Here is a 24,077-nt window from a genome sequence, read left to right on the forward strand (position 1 = left end):
AGCACATGGTGTAGTGCTGACACCAAGCCCCAGCAATAACCCCGGAGACCAAAACAAACAAATAAACAAACAAAAACACCTATTGCATTAGATACTTGCATACTACCTTTGAAGGGAATTGTTTCTTACAACTCACCCAATATTTCATATTATTATAAACATCTATTTAGAGAAACAAACTCATTAGCCGTCCACTATTATTCCTGCTAGATTTGAGATGTTTTCTTGGCTACTTGGTTTTTCTGGAGGTCATTTAAGAAATGTTCTTTTCATTATAGCTGAACCTGGTTTCAAGTGTCACACTCTCCAAGTCCGCATCAGAGGCTTCTCCACAGAGTTTACCTCATACTCCAACAACCCCAACAGCCCCCATCACTCCTGTCACCCAAGGCCCCTCTGTTATCACCACCACCAGCATGCACACGGTGGGACCTATCCGCAGGCGGTACTCAGACAAATACAACGTGCCCATCTCTTCAGGTAGCTATTCAATTTTACCTTTTACTAGGATTGTCATATACAATTCTTAATTGACTTCGCCTCATTTTAAAAAGTGACCATTAATAGGACAATAATTCTTATTTAGCAGATATTGCGCAGAACCAAGAATTTTATAAGAATGCTGAAGTTAGACCACCATTTACATATGCATCTTTAATTAGGCAGGTAAGTAAATAACATCCTAAGAAGTGACATCAGAAGGTGTATGTGTCCATGGATATCTTATATTGATGGAATAGATTTAAAACCGTTTAGTATGCAAGCATGCCGAAGCCTTTTCTATAAGGTTTTTAAAAACTGCAATATATAACATAATTGCTTTTGATTAAGTATTACAATACGATGTGATTATTAGGAAATTCATTTCACACAACAGTGAAAATGAGCCTGTTTAAAGATGGCAAGTCAATTATCACAAGCTACAGTAATCTCTGATCCCTAGAATTAATCTGAGCTCTAAATAATTACTGAGCTTTAATCAGCTAGTGAAATGTTTTGCATTTCTCTTTGATTCTACTTTATGAGTGACTAATAAATTAATATTTCTGTACGGAAACAGAAATAAAAACTCAAAACAATTAGATGATTCCATTTTGAATTTTGCTACTGAACTGTTAAATGCAACCATTAATCTTGGATCATTTTATGAAACCTTAAGATTTAACTCTGAATTTGGTTATTTTATATTAAAAAAAAAACTCCATGGTGACGATTCTGCTGATTTGGTCATACATTATTTTCTATTACTTTTGGTTCCTAGGCTATTCTTGAATCTCCAGAAAAGCAGCTAACACTAAATGAAATCTACAACTGGTTCACACGAATGTTTGCTTACTTCCGACGCAATGCAGCCACGTGGAAGGTAGGTTTTCTTGCAGGCCAACTAGATTTGGAACTTGCCTGCACTAAAGAACGTGCTGTTATTGATAAAATGAAATTGTTATAGGTTGCATTTGTATTGTTTTGCTGCACAAGAGCCATGTTACAGTGACAAGAGATGGTTTGGATAGACCAACCAGAAAAATCTTCTCACCCTGGTTGAAATATGTAGGGAAAAGTGCAGGTGACCCTGTTGCCCAGATGTTGAGACCTACACAAGTACCACATACATTTAGGTTTTCTACCTACCACTGTTATTTGTAGAGATGAACTGATAACATTTTTGTTTGTTTGTTTTGTTTTTTTTTTACCATTATGATCTGGGAGAAAGGGTCAAACTAATGACATCAATTAGTGGAAAAATCTGTGCAGTCCAGCTGTCAGCCCTTTGTGAATTATACTACAACAACAGAACATGTTGAGTTTTGGGGGTCTTGTTTATTCTTGGCTATGCCAGGGATTCACTCCAGACCCTCATTTAGGCAAAGCATGCGCTCACCTTCCCCACCCTAAAGTTAAAAGCCTCAGTATCAGCTAATCCTCTGTACTCTAGGAAGGAAAAACACCTAGGACAGGGAAGATAGCATAATGGTCATGCAAACAAACTCTCATGCCTGAGGCCCCAGGTTCAATTCCTCACACTACTATAAACCAGAGCTGAGCAGTGCTGTGATGAAGAAGAAAAAGAAACCTTTAATCATGTAACTTCATTGTAATACCATTTGCTATAAACAAATATCAAAACTGCTTGTTAAAGCCCACCCCAGACCCTCACCCCTACCCTAGGAAATGTTGGCAGTGAGTTGATATTCCCAGTTAATTTGACCACTGGTTCATAGCATTTGCTAGTATTTGTTTCATTGTATCAGATTAAGCCATGATAATTTTTTATTTTACTTCCTAAATTGTAAAACATTAACAAACTTAAAATGTAAATATTTTAGGATATTTTTACATTTTGTCACTACAAATATGGTAGTGATTGTATATATATATATATATATATATATATATATATATATATACAATGCAAGCAAAACTTGCTTTACTTGAAATAATTTTCTTGTTACTTCCGTACATTTTAGAAAGAGATTCATTTTGTCAGGAGAGAGGGGGGCGCAGGATTCTCTCCAGCATATGCAGTGACAGGGATTGAATCCAGAGTCTTCTATGTCCTGTGTTCTAGCTCCAAGCCTCCTCCCAGATTCTGTTTTACTGAGAGACATACCAGAGCTTCACTTTGTCATTTCATGTGGTTCTCTGGATTGAATCTGGGTCTCACACATGCAAGGCAGGTGCTCTACCACTGATCTACTTCTCTTCCTTAATTTTCAGTTAAAGAACTGGGGGGGGGGGATGTTCACATTTTATTGCTTTGAACCACAGCACCACATAGCTCTGGCATAGGTGGTGCTTGGGATTGAACCTTGAACCTCAATCCTTTGCATCACCATTACTTTATATCCCCCGGTTCTTCCTAAATGTTAATATCAAAAGGAGAAAACCGAAATAGAAACTAAAGTCCGTCAGTTGTGCAGGGCTGTGTCTATTATAATCCAAATTATCATTCATATTTCCATGAGGGCTAGTGTACCCCGTTCAGCGCGCAAGCACATTACCATGTGTGAGGACCCTGGTTTAAGCCCCCACTTCTCACCTGCATGGAGGATACTTCATGAGCTGTGAAGCAGGATTGCAGGTGTCTCTTCCCTCTGGAATAAAAAGAAAAACAAGGAAAATTGGCCTCCACAAGCAGGGGATTTATAGTGTAATCATTGAGCCAAGCCCCAGAAATAATCCTGGTGGCAAAACACACCTTAGATCTATGTCCAAAACATTTCTCAGGCTGCATTTGGGAGATAAAACACAGATCTTTGGTTATAAATGCTGTTCAGAATTTAGAAAAAAAAAAATAACAGGAAGCAGACACTGTCTTTAAATTTTCAAATAATTGCCATTTGAGGATATATTGTAACTCATATCTTTACACTGCATTTTTTTCATTGTTGCAAACTGCAGGGAGAAGTACCACTAAGCTAAATAACCCTAGATGAAGGGCATAGTGATTAAAATAAGTGCCCTTATTTGTATTGTGATTGTAGATAAAAATGAAAGAAATGCCCAGTTAAGAGAACCTACTCATCTTTTCAGGAAACTTGATTTCTAGCTACCAGCTCAGATGTATACTTTTTGAAAACAAAAAAGTAAGTTTTGCCTATATGTTTACTTCCATGGCTGGCAATAGTTCAGATATTTGGAAAACCTTTTATCAGACTTTATTTATTTACTTATTTATTTATTTATTTATTGGATAGAGACAGCCAGAAATTGAGAGGGAAGGAAAGATAGAGAGCGAGAGAGACAGAGAGACCACCTGCAGCCCTGCTTCATCACTCATGAAGCTTCCTACCTGCAAGTGGGGACTAGGGGCTTGAACCTAGGACCTTTCACACTGTAATGTATGCGCTTAGCCAGGTTTGCCACCACCTGGCCAGACATGACGTCTTTAAATGGTTTCAATTATATCCATTTTGCTACTCTAGGCAATGATTAGCAGCAGGAAAAAATGTTGATTTCTCTCCCAGTTACATTTCCTATATACCTGCTATCTGGGTTTTCTTTTTTTTTTTTTTTAAGGGGAATTAAAGCTTATTTACTTCAACCTCCTCAGTGTTATTCTAGGAGATGATAGCAGTTTCATATTATGTCTTCTTGCAAACTGGGGAGGGGAGGAATGCTTACTTAAGTCCAGACTACAACTTATATGCATAGAAATGTGTCCTACCATAAATATTAACAACATATCAAACAGTTTTCAGAATCCTTTTTTGTCTGTTTGTTTTCTGTTTCTATAAACCAGTCAAATCTGTTTGAATCAGGGTGATCATTTCAGTCACGTAGGTGTCTTACACCCACTCCGGTTATGCTGACACTGCTTGAAAACTTGAGGATATACCCTGTGTAGTCTCCATCGAAGCATTGAAGTCTTAATAGTCTTCTTAATGCTCTGTATCAAAGAAAATTCACCATTACCTAACTTTGACTCCTCACAGAATCACCCATTGTGATTACCCAAAATTTGAGACACACCTCCACATATCAACATTTACCACCCTGAATGATCATTCAGAGAGGAAATACAGCAAGTGATAGAGTGGACTAGATAGAAACTATTTGAATGACAGCAGCATGTTTGAGACTGAGTAAAGGACTCACAGGAATGTATGAGGTGTGATATATCTGCCAGATTCTCATGCCCCAATGGCTACTTACTTATTCATTGTAAGAATAAAGTCTTCTGTGAATGGCATAAGTCCCTAAGTAACATCTCCATCTCTAATTTGGGGTCTAGATTAGTAGGTTAACATAGAAGGCTAAAGAAATGAAGGCATAATGTAACTTTACCCTCAGAGGTTTATGAGTTTTCCTGAAACTAAAAGGAAAGAGATCTTTATTAAAAAGATCTTTATTCTTGAGTAAGATTCTCCTTTTTGATAGAGTATGTCATAATCTCAGTTTATGAAGTACCAGAAATGATTTTTAATCATAAGGAACACGTGTCTGTATAAACTATCGACACCAAGAATATTATCTCGCCATTGAGAATTCTAGTTGTGTCATTTTCTCAGTTAATTAAAAGACTACACACACACACATATATATATACACATTTACGTGTGTGTACATACATATATATGAAGGTAAGACATAATCTGATGATGATACTGAACCACTAGAGTATTTCATCCCCCAGTTCTGTTAGCTGTAGTAGGTGATACTCTCAGTGGTAAATCCAATTTAAAAAATTCTCCTTAATTAAAGAATAGCAACAAGAATAAAGAAAGAAAAGAAAGAGAAAAACTGTTCAGCTTATTAGCCAAGTCTTCATCTTTCATGCTTTGAAGAAAATATGTATACCCTTTTTATAAACTGTAAGTGGGCTTAAATGGGACAGCTTTATGCTTTCTGTGTGTCCTGATTTTGAAGTTATGTTAAAAAAATTTTTTTTTCTGTGAAACCTATTTTGGGCTTATGTGAACACTAAAATATTTCTTCTGGTTAACTATGACCAGAGATGACACTAAAATGCCTCAGTACTGTTCATTTGCAATTTGGGTTTTTGAATTTTGCCTTTGGAAGAGGCATCCTTAATTAACCATAAGAAGGGGGTGATAACAACAGTTCTTGGGATTGTTTTTGTTTTTGAACAAGTGGGAACTATTGAATTTACTGCTGTTTATTTAGAGTCTTTTCTTATAGAAAATGTTAAATGTTCTCTCTTTTATACCTACTGCAGAATGCAGTGCGTCATAATCTTAGTCTTCACAAGTGTTTTGTGCGAGTAGAAAACGTTAAAGGGGCAGTATGGACAGTGGATGAAGTAGAATTCCAAAAACGAAGGCCACAAAAGATCAGTGGGTATGTCCACCATGTTTGAACTTCTTAGCCTAGCTTGGATTGTGCTAACAAGTCTACTGTAGAGGCTTCTGGCTGCTAGATGGTGTTAGACCAACGAACTGGTTTCACGTTGTCTCAGTTAAGGGAAGCAAAAAAGCATTTCATCCCTCCTGTTTTGTATACCCACCAGTCCCCCTGCCCTGCTTGCCAGTCTTTGTTGCATCACATGCTAGTAGCTTTTAGGTGGCAATGCATATTAACCCTCACGACCATTTGCTTATGCTTATTGCATTTTATTTTCTTTTTCCTGTTCCCTGTATTGGATGTCTGTTCTGCCCCCAACCCCGTCTCCTTTTGTTGCCACTTCATCTCCTTTGCTGCTGCTCCTATCCCAGGGTGCCATTCGCACCAACCTCTCACTGCATAAGTGCTTTATCAGAGTAGAGGATGAGTTTGGGTCCTTTTGGACAGTTGATGATGAAGAGTTTAAACGTGGCCGCCATATTCAACGAGGCCGTCCTCGCAAATACTGCCCCGGTGAAAACTTTGACGAGCTTGTCGCACAGTAAGAGCCTTTACTTGCTTTTGTTTTGTTTTTCTGCTGTTGCTTTGGCTTTGCATGGTTGACTCATCCCATGTAGTTTTGCATTTCACCAAGTAGCAGTGCCACAGCTTTCTGCAACAGAACTAAAATGTGTGATTTGTACTTGTATTTCTTTCGTTTCTCTCTGGAACACCAGTGCCTTGAATAATGCTTTTTTGACATCTTCAATGCAAATATCGGTTGTATTTTTATTTCAGCAGCTTAGCGGGGACCTTATAGCTACTTGTTTATATGTGACCCACAATTCCTCTCTGTTTTAAAAAAAGGAAGCTTTTATTTACAGTTTAAAATGTATTTAATGGGGTAAATTTCTTATTTGTCAGTCAATGTAATATAAATGTAGTGAAATCAATGATTAAAATGCTACCAGTGCAGGAAAGAAATTGATAAATAACACTTACCCTTTCTTTAAAGACCACTGACAAGTGTAGGTGATTTCCTACTGGAAGTCACTCCTTTCCTTCAATACCTCCCATAGCCTACATGTTAATTTCCCCTCTTAGTAGAGGTTTTCTTTAAAACCGTCTCTTTGCATTTGGTCAGTTAACAGGACATAGCATCCATTGGGTTCATGCCCTCCCAGAACTGATTGTGCACCCAACTTCCACCTTAGCCAGAAGCAACCCTCTCTTAACAGACTCCTGTGCTGTCTTCTTCTGGCCTGGGGGGATTGTCTTTAAAGACCACCCTGCTGTTCCTTTAGCAACAAATGTAACTGTAATGTTCTAATCATGAAGATGCAAGATCCTTCTTGCTCAGTCCAGGAATCCAGCTGCTCAGCATCCAAGTCTTCTGCTTTCCTGTTGGAATCAGGGCAGCGACTAAACAGATGCAGGGAGGTCACTATTTGGTGATACTAAACTATAAACCTCTGGAGGGAGTGCCCAAGCTTATTAGTATGGAAGAGAGTGTTTTCCATACAGTTTCCTTGAGAAGCAAAATCTGTCACACCCAGAGGTATTCCACGCAGACCAACTCAAAAATGGGGGGGGAGGGAGGTTCTTTTGGTTTAGTTACGGGGCTGGAGGGAGGCTGATTTTCTGCTTAGGAAGAACAGCAGCAGGCTTAGAACTTAGCTAGGAGTGCCGGGTTCATTGTGTTTAACTGCGTTTTTATCTTTTTCTTATGCAGTAACCCTTCCCTTATTAAAAACATGCAGAGCAGCCACGCCTACTGCACACCTCTCAATGCAGCTTTACAGGTAAGATTAATGGCCGTCCGAGCATGCAGCAGAGGCACATGTCTCCCCCACTCATTTCAAAATATATTAGCCTCGCTCTAATTAGATATTAAATTTTAATTCCGTTAAACTTTTTTCTTAAGTGCACAAAGCATCGCGCTCCCTGGAGGCAAACACATCGGGCTGCTTCAGCATTAGCGGGATGCTTAGCATTTTGAATATTGTGGCAAAAAAATTAAAAGTTCACTTATTAATATTTATCAGCAGTATCATAATTTCCATCCTCTTATTTCAGAATTTCACTTGAGGCAAAAATACCACAAGTGTAATTACTCTAGCACAGCTATTAATGTGCTGGATGATAGGCCACTGTATCACATGACCTTCTATTGTTCACTGGTTTAAAGAGAAAGGATATCTTTTCATTTCTTCCTCTTCTTTTAAAGTCTATTTTAGCACCAGTCCTTTCATCCAGGCAGAGCATGGTTTGGTTTGCTTTGTAAAAAGTAAACTGTTTTTGTTTAAACGTTAGAGGTGTTTAAGAAAACCGCTTTAGGTTTCCAGCAGATTGCTCAAAATTACATAATAAGTGCACAGAATGCTTGTTTCCTGCTGACAAATTCAGCACTCCTTACATAACCAAACCAACATTACGGGGTGAGGGTGGGGGGTGGTGCAGATACTGGTATTGAGCTGCAGTGTGGTTACCACTCGAATTGGTTTTGCAGGGCAAGTCAGGCATTCCAACGTGTCCTTTATTGATTCTGTTTCTCAGTTACCAAACACTTAACTTCATCTCATGAGTGGCACATCCGCACCTCTCTCAAAGAGGTCATAAGTACACAATGTCCTTTAGGACTACTCATCTTGTTTGATTTTTTTTGTCCCTACTCCAGTTGTTTGAGAAGATGAACCATGAACCAAGGGATTCTTTTTTTTTTTTTTGCCTCCAGGGTTATTGCTAGGGCTTGGTGCCTACACTATGAATCCACTGCTTCTGGAGGCCATTTTTTCCCTACTTTTCACCCTTGTTTTTTTATATTTATTGTTATTGGTGTTGTTGTTGTTGGATAGGACAGAGAAATCAAGAGAGGATGAGGAAAGACAGAGAGGAGGAGAGAAAGATAGACACCTGCAGACCTGCTTCACCACCTGTGAATCGACCCCCCTGCAGGTGGGGAGCCGAGGGCTCCTTACGCTGGTCCTTGTGCTTTGCACCACATGTGTTTAACCCGCTGTGCTACTGCCCGGCTCCCAAACCAAGGGATTCTTAACTTTAAATGACATCTTCTGCCTCTATGTATAGATATGGCATGTTTAATCCATTGCTGGCCTTTATGATTGATACTTAGGATAGGAGGCAAATCTTCCCTAGAGTTGGTTCTTAGCAACAACAATGTCTTTTGTCCCTCTATAAAGGGTCATGATGTATAAGCAAGTATTAAAGTTGCACAAGGGGAGGGCACAAAGAGAGAAGAGCCTAAATGGTGAGACACTCAGCATTATGGAATACAGTGGGGTAAGGAAGAGAAAAGAATGAGAGGAACATGCTGATTCCAGTTCCCCATTCAGCTAACAGGTACTGGACATCTACTCTGCACCCTACAGAAATAGGTTTTCTTTTTTTTTTCCATAATTGTTTCTTGCCATGTAGACTTTTTTTTAAATCTTTATTTATTTATTGGAGAGAGACACAGAGACACCTGCAGCCCTGCTTCATCACTTGTGAAGCTTTCCCCCTGCAGGTGGGGACTGGGGTTCAAACCTGGGTCCTTGTGCACTGTAACATGTCTGTTCAACCAGGTGCACCACCACCTGGCCCCCAGAAATATTTCCCCCAAGCACTCAGTGGAGAGTAAGACTCCCAAGAACTGAGGACATACAGTTACAATCCAAGGGCAAATTCACTGAATTTTTCGGTAATTATACTTACTTACTTATGGCCTGAATGAAAAATTTAATATGGGGGGTCACTTTCTGCATTTCTTTTAATTATTCGTCCTTGTCCTTTACATAGTAAGTTTAGAAAAGCAAATGAAAGCGTGCTTAGATGCTGCCACTGTAAATACCATTCATTAGTAACTTATTTTCCCTGGAGCCTTGTGAAGTGTAAATTTTAAACGCTGCTCTATCTGGAATAGTATTAAGATTACAAGTGCATTTTACATTCATGAGGCAGAAAGACTGGGGGAAAAATGTAGTGCTTCCCATCCTCTGAATACTCTTAACTATGTAACTAATTTCAATTAGATGCTTTATTGTTACAAAGCTAGTCGTGTTCACTGTTTCTGGATTCTGGTGATAGCCCCAAACTATAGGGCAGTTTCCAGAAACACTTTATATCCTTTAAGGAAGGGAAGTTGAATCAATTGATTTGAGTGGATTTCCTTCCTATCTTCTATGAGTTTGACTCCTTAGTCAGGAAACAGTTTCAAAGACAGCTTTCTGCCATGCAAATGAAAGATCTACCAACAGGCCTTCCCTTATTGCCCATTTCCATTTTTCAAGGCAAGTAAAAATAATAGTGTAACAACATCTTTAAAGGATTACTAGAGCAACATAATGCGTGATATATAATATATAAAATAGGACAGCAGAATTCACTACAAAAATAAAACATTGGACTTGGGACAGATTGCATTATGCTCTGAAAAAGTGAAGTAACTAAGGGTAACCGTACAGCATCATATTTATAGACTGCCTTTTCCCTGAGGATCTCAGAGCACTTAATGTTCTTGAAGTGATGATACTTAGGATCTTCTGCAGTACTACTTAAACACTTTTGTTTTGGGGCAGAAGTGCCAGTTTGATATGAAAACACATACTGTCCAAAGTTAAAACCTGTTATATAATTAAGCCCATTATAAGAATTGCATTCCACCCACCTGTTCCTGTGAGGATAGCAGTTAAGTGAAGAATCCCTTTGTTAGGTGTGAACAGTTGGTGAGTGATCAAGGCAACCCAAGGAAAGTTCAACAGACTTGTTGTCTATTTAGACACCAGGAAGTTACTGTCATGTGCTCCATCTTTTTGTCAAGGCTGGTTTTCTTCACCTACATCTTAACTGAAAACCAAGAGCTCAGAAATAGCCTTGACCTAGAACACCTGGGCCAGGTGGTAGCAAACCCACTTGAGGAACTGGGTTCAAGCCTCCTGTCAGTCTCCACCTACATGTGGAAAGCTTTGCAAGTAGTGAAGTAGGGCTGTAGGTGTCTTTCCTCCTCTCCCCTCTTGATTTTTCTGTTTCTATCCAATAAATAAATAAAACTATTTTGAGAGAGAACAAACTTAGCCCAAGAACATCTATCATTTGGATGACCACTTCATCCCAACAAACATGTCCTTATAAACATTTCGTTTTTATTCACATTCTCAACTTTTGAAAAGCGGATGAAATGTTAAGCCAGCGACAGCCCCACTTTTTCCACAGTCTCACTGTGGAAGAATGAAATTTATCTGGTGAGAACAGATCTTGTGCTATTTCCAATGAAAAGAGATCAAGATAATCATCCTAGCATCCTTATTCCCATGATGGGGAGAGGCATGGCCATTTGTGGTTCTCAAAGGCAGCTATGATGCTAGTCTAGCTACAGTTAGGAAGAAGAAGAAGAAGAAAAAATACTTCACACAATTATTAGAAGTTGTAGGAATGTTGTCCATCACAATTAGAGTTCACTGCATTTAGAAATAAAAAAATAGGAATTTCCCCCCTACTTTTCAAAGAAAGCTATAATATAAATTCAGAATTGTAGAGAAAGTTGGGGGTTTACAGAGAACATCATTTAGAAATAGTCCCCTTAGCTTATATGCTGGTTTAGGTGAATAGGGATCATGTCTTAGGGAATAACATAACGATCCTAGAAACATTTCTGGCTAAATAGCTTGAACTCTTGAATGACTGGTCTGTTAAAGTCACTATGCCCATGTTAATTTGTAATTAAACTTCACCTCATTAGCATGGATAAGCAGACATAGTGTCGTCTGTCTACAAGAAGACAGATTTGTTAAATCTTAATCTAATTACAACTGCCAGTTGTTTTTTTTTTTTTTGAAAGTCCTCTTTAATAAAAGGGAAATTCAGTAGTTTAAAATCACTACTCAACCAACCAGAAAAAAAAAATCAATACCCAAACTATACTTTCCTGATATATTTCAGAAACTGTTAAATTTTAGACTGGATAGTCATGGCTTACAAAGAGTAATAACATAGTAAGTGAACAGTATCCCACCATTAAGTTTTTTAACTTTTTTGCTGACACTCATTTGAAGTGACTTTGTCACCTTCAATGTGGATATACTTAAATACCTTCTGGAGAAATATGATTTAGAGTTTCCTATTGCCAGAGATTTTTTTCTTCAGTCCTATAATTCTAGGTGATTGGTCTGAGTCTGAAAAATTGTATGGTGTTACCTTCAGCCACTTATCTCAAACTACACTAAACAGATTCAAAAATCATTAAAACGGAAATAATGGGGGAGATAAAAATTGACTCCAATTCTATAATCTCCTCCTATTCTATAGGATCTAAGAGGCAAATATTTATGGAAGTTCTCATAAGTTTGAGCTGTGTGGCCAGAATAATGTGATCAAATCTTTAATATCCAATACTGGAGTCATCAAAGTAGATAAAAAATGAAAATTCCATTATATTTCCCTGTGATCTGGAAATATTCAGTTCCTCTTGAAAAAAAAAAAAAAAGAAGACATCAGACACAAGCCTCATATTAGATAGCCTTCTCTCAACCATGTGACTCTACCCAGCAGCGCTGAATTGAGTCCTTCCTCCCAAGAGAGCTTCGTCCCCTCATTCTTGACCCTCCTACAAAGCTAGTTCATCAAAACTAAGCTTAGAATATGTCACAAGTCTTACTTTTAAAACAAACAAACAAACAAAAAAACCTACATATATTTTAGAAATTTGTATGTGCTGATCATCCTACCATGAACTATAGACTATAGTGGACTCAAACCTTCAGTGACGATTATTGACCATATCCACAATTAATAGTTTCCCTATGTCTACATACACTTAAAGTCCTCATAAATTTTCTCTCGGTTGCTGGCAGGCTTCAATGGCTGAGAATAGTATACCTCTATACACTACCGCTTCCATGGGAAACCCCACTCTGGGCAACCTAGCCAGCGCAATAAGGGAAGAGCTGAACGGGACAATGGAGCATACCAACAGCAACGAGAGTGACAGCAGTCCAGGCAGATCCCCCATGCAAGCCGTGTGAGTACTTTTCTTCCAGGACTTAGCTTTCAATCCCTGCTCTCTTGGCGTAATGGGCACACAAGCTCTTTTCTGGCACCGTGGTGGTCCTGGGGTGGGGGGGTGGGGGGATCAAACCTGGGACTTCAGGCATCTAAGTCTTTTCTAACCACTGTGCTATCTCCCAACCCTCTGGTAGCTTTTTATGCCTTTCCTTTTACTAGCAAGCACCCAGTGACAAGTTTTGTGCTTCTGGAGATTATTTTTTTTAACTCTGTCAGCACATAAAAGCCATTGACTTCACATAATCTTGCAAAGTGCACACAACACTAAAATGCTGCTGTCTTTCCTGTCCTTGGCCCCCCTGGCCCTACCACCAGATTTCAAGCCATTTTTGAAATCACTTTGCTCTGTTCTCTTGATAGCAGTATGCATTTCTGCAGAAAAAGTTATGTTCAGTTTTGGGGCATGCTGAAATCAAGAGAGAGAGGGAGAGAAGGAAGCTTGTTTACTTGGTTTGTGATAAGCTTAACCTAGAACAAGACGCCCAAGCTTTATTACCAAGCACTAATAATGGTACAAATGGAATTCAAGCATATATATATAGATTGCTTTTATAATATATATATAGATTGCTTTTAAAATATCAAAAAGGAAATTAATAGGAGTATTATGGCAGCAGACAGCAGTATAATGAGCGCACATATAACCGAATGAAGTGATGGGCGATGGATGTCTGTGCTGAATGTGCTGAATGTGAAGGGTGCCCACAGTGGGCAACCCTTAAGACTGAGTCATGAGCTTGTGATGCCCCTGTGGGTAGCTGGGTGATGAGAGAGAGAGCTTGGTTCTCCCTCCATCCTAGAAAAGTTTAGAGCAGGAATAAAATCACATTTAAGGGTGTTGTGGAGCGACCCTTTTTGAAAGTGCTAGTGAAACTGTCGCCTGCTTTTAATTCAATATTGTTAGTGCTGTCAGCTTCTAGAATGGTTAGTTGTCTACACAACCTTTCTGAATTACTGGCCAACATCTTATTTTAAAAGAATTCAACTGTTAAGGATGAAAAAAATATTATCTGTAGCAACTAGGAACAGACTAAACTGATATCTAATGACAAGGGGGAAAAAAAATGCTGTCTGCCAGAGTAGTTGGTGAACTTTGATTATTAAGAATATGAATTGTATAGCTGGAGTGATTTCTAAAAGATCTTTAAAGATGTAATTTATCTTCTTTAATTTATATGAATGGCCTCCCAGCAAGTCACTCCACATTTTAAGAATTGTTTGCTGTTATATTTCATTTTTCCTAAAGCAACTAGGTACTTACAACTTCATTGTTGTCACACTCATATTAATCTTTAGTTTAAATCTCTGACATGAGTATTTACTCAGATCTTAAGGAAGCTCGGATAAAATATAAATGTATCTATAAGCAATTTCAAGAAACACTCTTTAAAGCAGTATCTGAAGGTACTGAGTAGAAGAGATACTATCATAATTTGTACAAGAGAGCACATAGAAAAAATATTTGGGGGGGGTGGCCAGACAGTAGCGCAGAGGGTTAAGTGCACATGGTGCAAACCGCAAGGATCTGTGTAAGAATTCCAGTTTGGGGAGTCGGGCTGTAGCGCAGCGGGTTAAGCGCAGGTGGCGCAAAGCACAAGGACCGGCATAAGGATCCCGGTTTGAGCCCCGGCTCCCCACCTGCAGGGGAGTCGCTTCACAGGCGGTGAAGCAGGTCTGCAGGTGTCTATCTTTCTCTCCTCCTCTCTGTCTTCCCCTCCTCTCTCCATTTCTCTCTGTCCTATCCAACAACGACGACAACAACAATAATAACTACAACAATAAAACAACAAGGGCAACAAAAGGGAATTAAAAAAAAACTCTAAAAAAAAAAAATTCCAGTTTGAGCCCCCGGCTCCCCACCTGCAGGAGGGTCACTTCACAGGCAGTGACGCAGGTCTGCAGGTGTCTCTCTTTCTCTTCCCCTTTCTGTCTTCCCCTCTTCTATGGATTTCTCTCTGTCCTGTCCAACAACAATGACAGCAATGACAACAATAATAATAAAAAAAAACAAGGGCAACAAAAATGGGAAAAAATAGCTTCCAGGAGCAGTGGATTCATAGTGCAGGCACTGAGCCGTAATGATAACCCTGGAGGAAAAAAAAAGAAGAAGAAGAAGAAGAAGAAGAAAGAAAAAAAATAATTTGGGTAGAAACATAGGCGACAGTTTAGGTGCTGCTAATTTTTCTTAGGAGATAAAAATCACCTATTAATAAAGATCTTTGATAGCAGTATGATGAATACACAGATAGTGATGTGAAGCTTTACTTCTAAAATGCTACAGGTTAACACTATGATTAGCCAATAATGAATAAACAAAATGGCTGTATCCATTTGACTGGGTGCAGACTTTCAAAATAGTTGGTTAACACTATCTGTAATAGCAGGCTGATCTGTTCAGCAACTTTGAATTAACCTTCAAATATCAGAAAACGTGTTTTATAGCCATCAGCATAAAGACAGCAAAATTCATGCTCTTTGTGACTCAGACCTAACAAATTTACATCATTGACTGAATATGTCAGCATCAGTTTCTATATCCTGTCGTCAGTATTATAGAATGCTACTCTGTTTGACCTCATTTCACAATTAAGTAGGTTCTGTAATGAGCTTCCACTCCTGTCCAATATGCACTGTCCTGCTATGATGCAAATTGTTTTGTTAACTGTTCCAGACTATTGGAATGAGTCAAGCTATAAACCTCCAGCAAGGTTTTAAGGACCTTGTTAGCTTCGCAGCCCAGCTAATATCTAGGGTTGAAATAGAACTCTTCATCCTTACCCTTCCTGAGACACTCAAACGCCACTGCATTTCATTTCCCTTTTGAAACACTAGAAAGGAGTCCCATAATTATGGCTTTGGGGCATTATACTTTTATCCTGCTAGGAGCTAACTGAGCTACAAAGCAAAATACTCCATGCTGTGCACACACCCTCAGAAAACAATGCCTTTTAACACTAGTCAGCTTGTTTAAAAACTCTTGTGTTCTCAGAGTGGCTAAACAAAGGAGCTACTCAGATGTATGGAGGGCAGTGTGTGTCTCTGCACAGTTTTCTTTGGTAGCCTTCTCAAACGTAGGAGAGAAAGGTGGGGCAGCAGTGGGGTTCATCTGTAACAGAAGAAAATGCACCGCACAGCTCCAGTTTCTAGAAGGCAATGTGGGTGCATGTAAGACATAGTATCTTTAGTAGTTTGGAATGTATCTTGCATAGAAATCCAGTCTCTCTCATTCTCTGAAACCACTTGATGCCTGTGTTCCTGGGGGGAGGGGGGAATCTGGTAGTATCAAGAAAAGTCCTGAGGTTGCATTTCATTGCTCCTGAGTTTTAAGAAGCCTTAATACCTTACCTGGTGGTGCAGTCAGGTTTTCACACAGTTGATCTCATCTCTTAATATTTCTTGGGGACCCATTCTACATGGCGCACTGGGACTGAGACAGCATACGTGATAGAGTTGTCACCTTGTCTTTGCCATAGTGAATACTTGCACTGAAGAAGTTTGGCTGCAAATTTGGGGGTGGAGGAGGAACAAAGTATTCACTAATGTGAATTATGTTTTGTTGGCAGGAGGGGGGTAGGTCTTACATAAATCTCACCCCCTATGCCAGAGCAGATAACTCTAAAGCAAGGTTTTCATTAGTACTTTCCCTAGGGGATCCCTCCCACCCATGAGCCACACCTCAGCTCACGTTGTCAAATTCAGTTTTACAGACCTGGAAAAAAAAATATCTGTAAATCTGATAGTTTAACGGTGAGTAGGGAAATGTTGAAATTACATTTGAGCCTCCGTACATGGCTAAGTAAAACTGACACATTCCTACTTAACATTTCCAGAACTATGTGATCAGTGAAGATGAGGGAAAATTTATGAAGTAACAGTTCTCAGTTGTAAAAATATAAAACAGAAATAGGAGACATGTTCACCATTGTCAGGAGCAAGAAACACAAGGTAACCTGAGCTAACCTTATACCTACTAAGCAACAGCCGATTTTTAAAAAGTAATACTTAGTAGAGTCAAAGTTAGGTCTCAACTTATGTAGACTCTTTGGAAATTAATATTGTAATGAATCTTAAAGATGTTTTGGCCTTTTGCTCCAGCAATTTCATTCTTAGAAATCTATTTTGAGATAAATTAACAGAAGCTGGAAGATTCATCGGTAAAAAATGGTCTCTGAATTACATACACAAAGAGAAAAAAAAGGAGTAATCATAAAATATCTAGTACTAAGAACTTACTATGTTAACACAAAGACATTTTATATAGCCAGAAAAGCCATAGGTTGGAAGATAAGCAGGACAAACAAATCCACTGACCTTAAATAGGGTTTGGAGGATGATTTCATACTTGTGAGGTTTGTGGTCACACAGGAAGCATTGGTGCTTCCATTTCCATCTTGAAATAACAAATTTTAAACAACTTACTGTGTAGAATGGTGTGTTGTGTAGAAACACAAATGGCACCATTACACAGTGTCAAGTACAACTAGTACTATAATGTAACTTCACTGTTTCATTGTTGCAAATAGTTAAGACTGTGGGTATGGTTTTGATAAGCTTTTTATCCTGACATGCCCCCTCCACCACCCGAACTCCCTATGCTGCGTTAATTTTATAGAGTCAATTGGTTTTCTGAAGGTTCAAGTCTTCAAGGGCAGTGCAAAGCACTCCTCTGTTTGTTTTCAAATGGTTCAAGTGGCCTTTGGGGCTTGCATACAACATCAATTATTTAGGACTCCAACCATCCCCAGCCGCACCTCTTATTTCTAATACTTGATAATGTCAATTAAAAAACCCTGTTTTCTTCAACCAGTCTCAGTATTGGACCCATTTTCTTTTAACCTGAATGGTTCTTTTACATATCAAAAGCCCTGCAATGGGAACTGATTTGTATTTGCAAAGGATCCCTTGTAAATATGATTTACGAACAACATTTCTCAATTGTTATCCGTGTGGTTTTCTGTGATTCCCCCAGTCCCCCTCAGGTGATCCGTGTGCTGGTCCAAAATGAGAAAGTTGGCAGATCTCATCACGGCTGTGTCGCGGTGGCCACTACCAGCTGGGCCTTGTGTCTTGCCTTGTTTACAGCTGACAGTGTTAATCAGAATTGGGGCTGTGCTTTCTTATCATATTGTGTTGAGCGAGCCTTTTCCTCTCCATTTGTGTTTCCTGCCAGGGCTTTTCTTTGCCTTATTGACAGTTTGTGAAAATATGCATTAATTTGGAGTTTCAAGCATGTATCATGGTGTCTCTCTGCTGTGTTTGCTTGAAGTTGATTAATGATAGAACCTCGCTTGGGGTAGGTCTCTGGAGAGTTCTTTCACAGGTTCTGCATGTTAACTAGCAAAGCAGAACACACAGCAAGCCATGATTAGCCCAGCCTTTCTCACACTGGTCCCCACAAACCACCATTATGTTAGAGTTTTAGTTCCCCGTAATTACTTCAAGATTTGTATTCGTCCACCTGGTACGTCACTTTGGGCTTGTTATCCTGTGTGGGTCTCAGGCCCCTCCCAAACCTACTGAGACACTCACTGCATTTTAACAAGATGCCCAGGTGATTCCAAGGCATACCAGCACGTGAGGAACACCCTTGGGGAGAAAGAGCCTGCTTTTTTCCATTCAGAGAATGTAGGACTGTCCAAAAGACCCTTCTGTGGTGGTGGTGATGTTCTGTGCTCTTAAATATAGTAGCTCCGGCTGACTGTGGAGCACTTCAGCTGTGGCCAGTGTAACAGGAACTGAGAGTTAAATTGCCTCAAGTTCTCATTTTATTTTTTCTAACTTTTATTATCTCTCAGATAGAGACAGTCAGAAATAAGGGGGGGTAGAAAGGGAAATGAGGCTGGGCAGTGGTACACCCGGCTAAGTACACTTGATACTGAGCAGCACAAGGACCCATCCAAGGATCTTTTGAGCCCCTGGCTCCCCACCTGCAGGAAGGACACTTCACAAGCCGTGAAGCAGGTCTGTAGGTGTCTCCCTCTCTATTTCTCACTACACCTCTCAATTTCTCTCTGTCCTACCCAGTAAAAAGGAAGCCAGGAGCAGTGGATTCATAGAGCCGGCACCAAGCCCCAGAGATAACCTTAGAGGCAAGAGAGAGGGAGGGAGACCGACATCTGCAGCACTGCTTCACCACTCCACTCGTGAAGCCTTCCCGCTTCAGCTAGGTACTAGGGGCTTGAACCTGGGTCCTTGCACATTGTAACATGTACTCAACCAGGTGCACCACCACCTGGCCCCCCTGCACAGATGTTTTCTGCACACACAGTACACCCAAGAGATACCAAAGGTGAGTTCTGGCAACTGGTTGAAAGCCAGGTAGAGTGTAGAATGAGATTCAGGAGGAGTGGGGTCCAGCCACTGAGGACTCTGGCATCTGCAGATAATGCTAAGTCCTGGCTGCAGTCTGATGACCGGATGGATGTTGGAGTTCTTTCACCAGAGGCAACTCCTCTTCCTCAGTCCCTGGGCTGGAAACACTTGTCTGTTCTCAGAAGAAGCTACAGGAGACCTTCTCTGCTGTTTTCACTTAGATTAGCTGGAGCTCACCCCCTTGGCCCCTCACCAAGCATGGGCTGCTGTGGTTGAGGCCACCTACTGAAAGCTGTTTAAAGACCACAGCTCCTGACTTAGGGCATGGGGCCGGCCCTCCCCATGAGCCCTGAGGTTTAACCCCTGCCCCTCACAGCATGAAGCAGTGGGGGGAGGGTCAGAAAGAGCAGGGTGCCCTTGGCCCCTCACCAAGCATGGGCTGCTGTGGTTGAGGCCACCTACTGAAAGCTGTTCAAAGACCACAGCTCCTGACTTAGGGCATGGGGCCGGCCCTCTCCCTCCCTCCCCATGAGCCCTGAGGTTTAACCCCTGCCCCTCACAGCATGAAGGGGGGGGTGTCAGAAAGAGCAGGGTGGGAAAATAGCCCTGTGGCTGCAGGCAAGGTTCACATGCCCTGGGTCCAAACCCCAGCAGGAACTCTGCTGGAAAACATCAAGTACTTTACTCTTATTCAATCACTGACCCTCACAATGTGAAGGCGAGATGTGTGGTCAAAAAGCAGGGCAGAATGTATGGCCCCTGGGAAGCAGTCTTGCCTCACACACCCCAGACCCCAGCATGGATCTTAAGTCTCCTGACTCCTGTTTGAGCCTTGATCCTTCACACCTAGGCAGAGAGACTGGGAAGCTTAGGAGAGTGGGTGAATAGCGCCCCCCCCCACCCACCCCCCGTGGAAACACTCTTGCTTTTCACACCCCAGGTCCCAGGAGCTCTGCTGACAGTGTGAATTTTCACTTCTCTAAATACTTATTTCTTCCCTTTTGTTGCCCTTGTTTTTTTTTTTTTTATTGTTGTAGTTATTATTGTTTTTGCTGTCGTTGTTGGATAGGACAGAGGGAGAGAGAAACACCTGCAGACTTGCTTCACCACCTATGAAGCAACTCCCCTGCAAGTGGGGAGCCGGGGGCTTGAACCAGGATCCTTATGCTGGTCCTTGAGCTTTGCACCATGTGCACTTAACCCACTGCGCTACAGCCCAGCTCCCCAAATTTTCACTCTTAAACTTTCAAACTTTCACAGCCTGAAGGAGAGACTTATAAGCAAAAGGCAGGCCACAGCAGGGAAAGTGTCTGGAATAACCCCATGAGTGCACTCCCCTCATACACCTCAGGTTCTAGGTCCGATTCTTCCTAGAAACTCTCACAATGGGAAGCATTTTAGTTCTTGTATTCCTGGCAGGTGTTAGGATAGAAGATTGGGGGGCCGAGTGGAGTGGTGATGTACACATTACCATGCGTAAGGACCCAGGTTCAAGAACCCGCTCCCCACCTCCCAGGAAAGCTTCAGGGGCAGTGATATGCAGGTCTGCAGGTGCCTGTCTTTCTCCCTCTCTGTTTCCCCCTCCATTCTCACTAGAAACTATCAAAAAAGGAAAACATGGCTTCCAGGAGTGGTGGATTTATAGTGTCAGCACTGACGCCCAGCAATAACCCTGGTGACAATAAGAAAAAAATATATATACAGTGTGTTTCATATTACTTATAATTAGTTGCTTTTCTTCTAAAATACAATTTATAATTAATATCCAGATATTTACCTAGCATTGCCTAAGGTGAAGTTGTAAAACAAGCTTTGGGAAATGTAAATAACTCTTAGTAAACGTGTGTGTCTATAAATAGATATTTGCTAATTTATTTTTGGGTGGAGCTGGGTGGGGCAGGCTGGCCTACCATTACATGCTTCAGTCCCTCCTCCGCTTTCCTGAGATTCTGGAGTGGCTGGCTTTCATGCCTAGCCAGAGCTCAAGAAAGCACCTGCAGCCACTAAGCTACTGAATAATGAGCCAATGCCTAAAACCTCAGGATCAGTCCTCCATCGAACAGGCCATGGCCGGTGCGCCGCTATGTTCCATCGCTGGGGAGCCAGAGACGACCCGAACTGCCCCTGCAGCTCCAGACAGACTATGACCCACATAGTCAACGACTGCCACCTCTCCAGATTCAAAGGAGGTCTCGAAACTTGACATCAGGCTCAACCTGACGCTGTTGACTGGCTACGGAAGAAGGGCAAACGCTAGAAGAAGAAGTCCTCCATTTAACTGTGGAGCCACTGTGGACTGACTCTGAAGGATGCTTCAGAGACATTTTCCATCTTCTCACATACCTGCAAATTGCCAAAAGGGCTGGCAGTGGGAGTTCTAGCTGACTTCTAGTACCAGGGGAAGAAGGCAGGGAGGAGGGAGGAAGAGAAGAGGAGGAAGGAAAAAAAAGAGAGAGAGAGAGAGCCAGGGAGTTGGGCGGTTAAGCGCAGGTGGCGCAAAGAACTGGCGTATGGATCCAGGTTCGAGCCTCCGGCTCCCTACCTGCAGGGGAGTCGCTTCACAAGCAGTGAAGCAGGTCTACAGGTGTCTATCTTTCTCTCCCCTTCTCTGTTTCCCCTTCCTCTCTCCAATTCTCTCTTTCCCATCCAACAATGAGGATACCAATAACAGCAGCAATATAACTACAACAATAAAAAAAAAAAGGGAATAAATAAATATTTAAAAAAAAAGAGAAAGAGCCCAAACAACTAAAAATACATTTCAGTGAACACAGAAAAGATCAAAGTTAATAGGGGTGGGGAACAGTAAAGACAGAGAAGAAATCCGGAATAATTGGGGAACTGACCAGCTTCTGGAATGAAGCAGAAATTAGGAGAACTTCATTGTGCTCAGATTGCTGGCCACTTCACTTACCACAGAAGTCAGGAGGGTTCTTAAAAGAACAGGTACAATTTCTAAAATTAAGAATATTACTGCCGTATGTAATGATAATGTCCTAACCATCTAGTCACATCAACGAGATACAAGTCAGCCTCAAACAGCATCTCCATTTGTATTTTTTCACAAACTGCACCTGAGTTTTCCTTAATCTTCCCTAAATATTAGATATGCGTGAGCCCCACCATTAAGACAGCAGCAAGCGATCACATGCAAAAGCCATCCTTACCCAATTGGCTCACATGCTCCTGTGGGGCATGCCTTTTCATTTTCCTGATTAAAAGTTGAAAATAACAGAAGCTAATAGGAGGAATACATAGAGTGTGTTAGAGGGGGAAAAAAACTATCATCAGTGGAATGAAAGCCACTAATTTGAGTCTTATAGATACAAAAAGAAAAGTAAAAAAAAGTAATTTGAGAGTACAATTACATTAAGGTTTGTTACTCAATTTTTTAATTTTTTAAATATTTATTTCCCCTTTTGTTGCCCTTTTTTGTTGTTGTTGTAGTTATTATTATTGTTATTGATGTCGTCCTTGTTGGCTAGGACAGAGAGAAATGGAGAGAGGAAGGGAAAACAAAGAGGGAGAAAAAGAAAGACACCTGCAGACCTGCTTTACTGCTTGTGAAGCAACTCTCCTGCAGGTGGGGAGCTGGGGGCTTGAACCGGGATCCTTAGGCCGGTCCTTGCGCTTTGTGCCACGTGCGCTTAAGCCACTGTGGTACCGCCCGACTCCCTGTTACTCGAAAATTTTACAGCACAGCCTTCCTGTTTATTGTCTTCCTGTTTATTGTCTTCGTTTTTTGCTGAGCATGATTGGCGATAACTCAATGAATAGATTGTTCATGGCACCTGATAAGCCAACGAAATTCTCTATGAGCTGCTGAAATAGTTCATGTGGACAGTACACTGCTTTGCCATGAGCGCAACCAGATTTTGAGACTGGTAGCCACAGCGCTGAAGCTGCAAGTTTTTTTTCCTTGTTTGTCTCCACCTGTCTGTCTCTATCTGAAAAATCAGTCCAGAGTGGTGAAGTTGTAAAGATGACCAAAACACAAACCTCAAATACAGTCATGACAGAAAAAGAAGCTTGATGCTTTATTGGAGTCATGAGGTGGCTCACCTGGCTTATCACACACATTACCATGTATGGAGACCCAGGCCCAGGTCCCAAACCCCACTATTAGAGGAATGCAGCAGTATTACAGGTGCCTCTCCTCTCTGTCTCCCATTTCTATATAAAAATAAAAAACTAAACTACAGAAATGCCTTGGAAGACAACTCCAACAGCAAATGGGGGGAAACAAAAAAGGATTACATCATACTGAAAAGCTTTTCCACAGCAAAACAGAAAGACACCTACAGAATGGGAGAATACGCTTATATACCATATATCTCTGACAAAAGACTAATAACCAAAATACATAAAGAGCTCACTAAGTAACAACAGGAAGGAAAAGGGGGGAGGATGCCCTATTAAAAAGTGGGCTGAAAACAAGGACAGAATCTTCACCAAAGGAGAGATCCTGAAGGCCAACAGACAATCTGAGAAAAATGCTCTAAGTTGCTGATTACCATAGAAATGCAAATAAAAACAACAGTGAGATACCACTTTACACCTGTGAGAACATGGCACATTAGAAAGTGCAGAAACAGGGCCAGTTGGTGGTGCAATGACCTGGGCTTGAGCCCCTGCTCCCCACCTGCAGCAGGAACACTTGAGGAGCAGTGCTGCTTCTAGCGTTTGCCCTTCTTCCACAGCCAGTCAACCGCGTCAGGTTGAGCCTGATGTCAAGTTTCGAGACCTCCTTTGAATCTGGAGAGGTGGCAGTCGTTGACTATGTGGGTCATAGTCTGTCTGGAGCCGCAGGGGCAGTTCGGGTCGTCTCTGGCTCCCCAGCGATGGAACATAGCGGCGCACCGGCCATGGCCTGTTCGATAGCGATTGGGGAGAGCCCAATCATAACGTGCTAGGTCAAAACCGGG

The 24,077-nt window shown here is 41.0% G+C and overlaps 1 protein-coding gene across 14 annotated transcripts in view; it reads left to right on the forward strand.

Moving 5' to 3' along the window:
• FOXP1 (forkhead box P1) overlaps positions 1-24,077 on the forward strand; it is a 495,633-nt gene that overhangs the window by 457,365 nt on the left and 14,191 nt on the right. For 11 of the 14 annotated variants that reach the window (XM_060202871.1, XM_060202866.1, XM_060202864.1 and 8 more), the window contains 6 exons: positions 279-480; positions 587-666; positions 1,262-1,363; positions 5,678-5,799; positions 7,514-7,583; positions 12,630-12,796. In XM_060202871.1, coding sequence (XP_060058854.1) covers positions 279-480; positions 587-666; positions 1,262-1,363; positions 5,678-5,799; positions 7,514-7,583; positions 12,630-12,796 — 743 coding nt within the window. The remainder of the gene's footprint in view (positions 1-278; positions 481-586; positions 667-1,261; positions 1,364-5,677; positions 5,800-7,513; positions 7,584-12,629; positions 12,797-24,077) is intronic. The other 3 variants (XM_060202868.1, XM_007523307.3, XM_060202870.1) reach the window with 1 other exon arrangement.

This window comes from Erinaceus europaeus, chromosome 12 (assembly GCF_950295315.1).
Source record: "Erinaceus europaeus chromosome 12, mEriEur2.1, whole genome shotgun sequence".
In the NCBI taxonomy this organism is placed as follows: Eukaryota; Metazoa; Chordata; class Mammalia; order Eulipotyphla; family Erinaceidae; genus Erinaceus; species Erinaceus europaeus.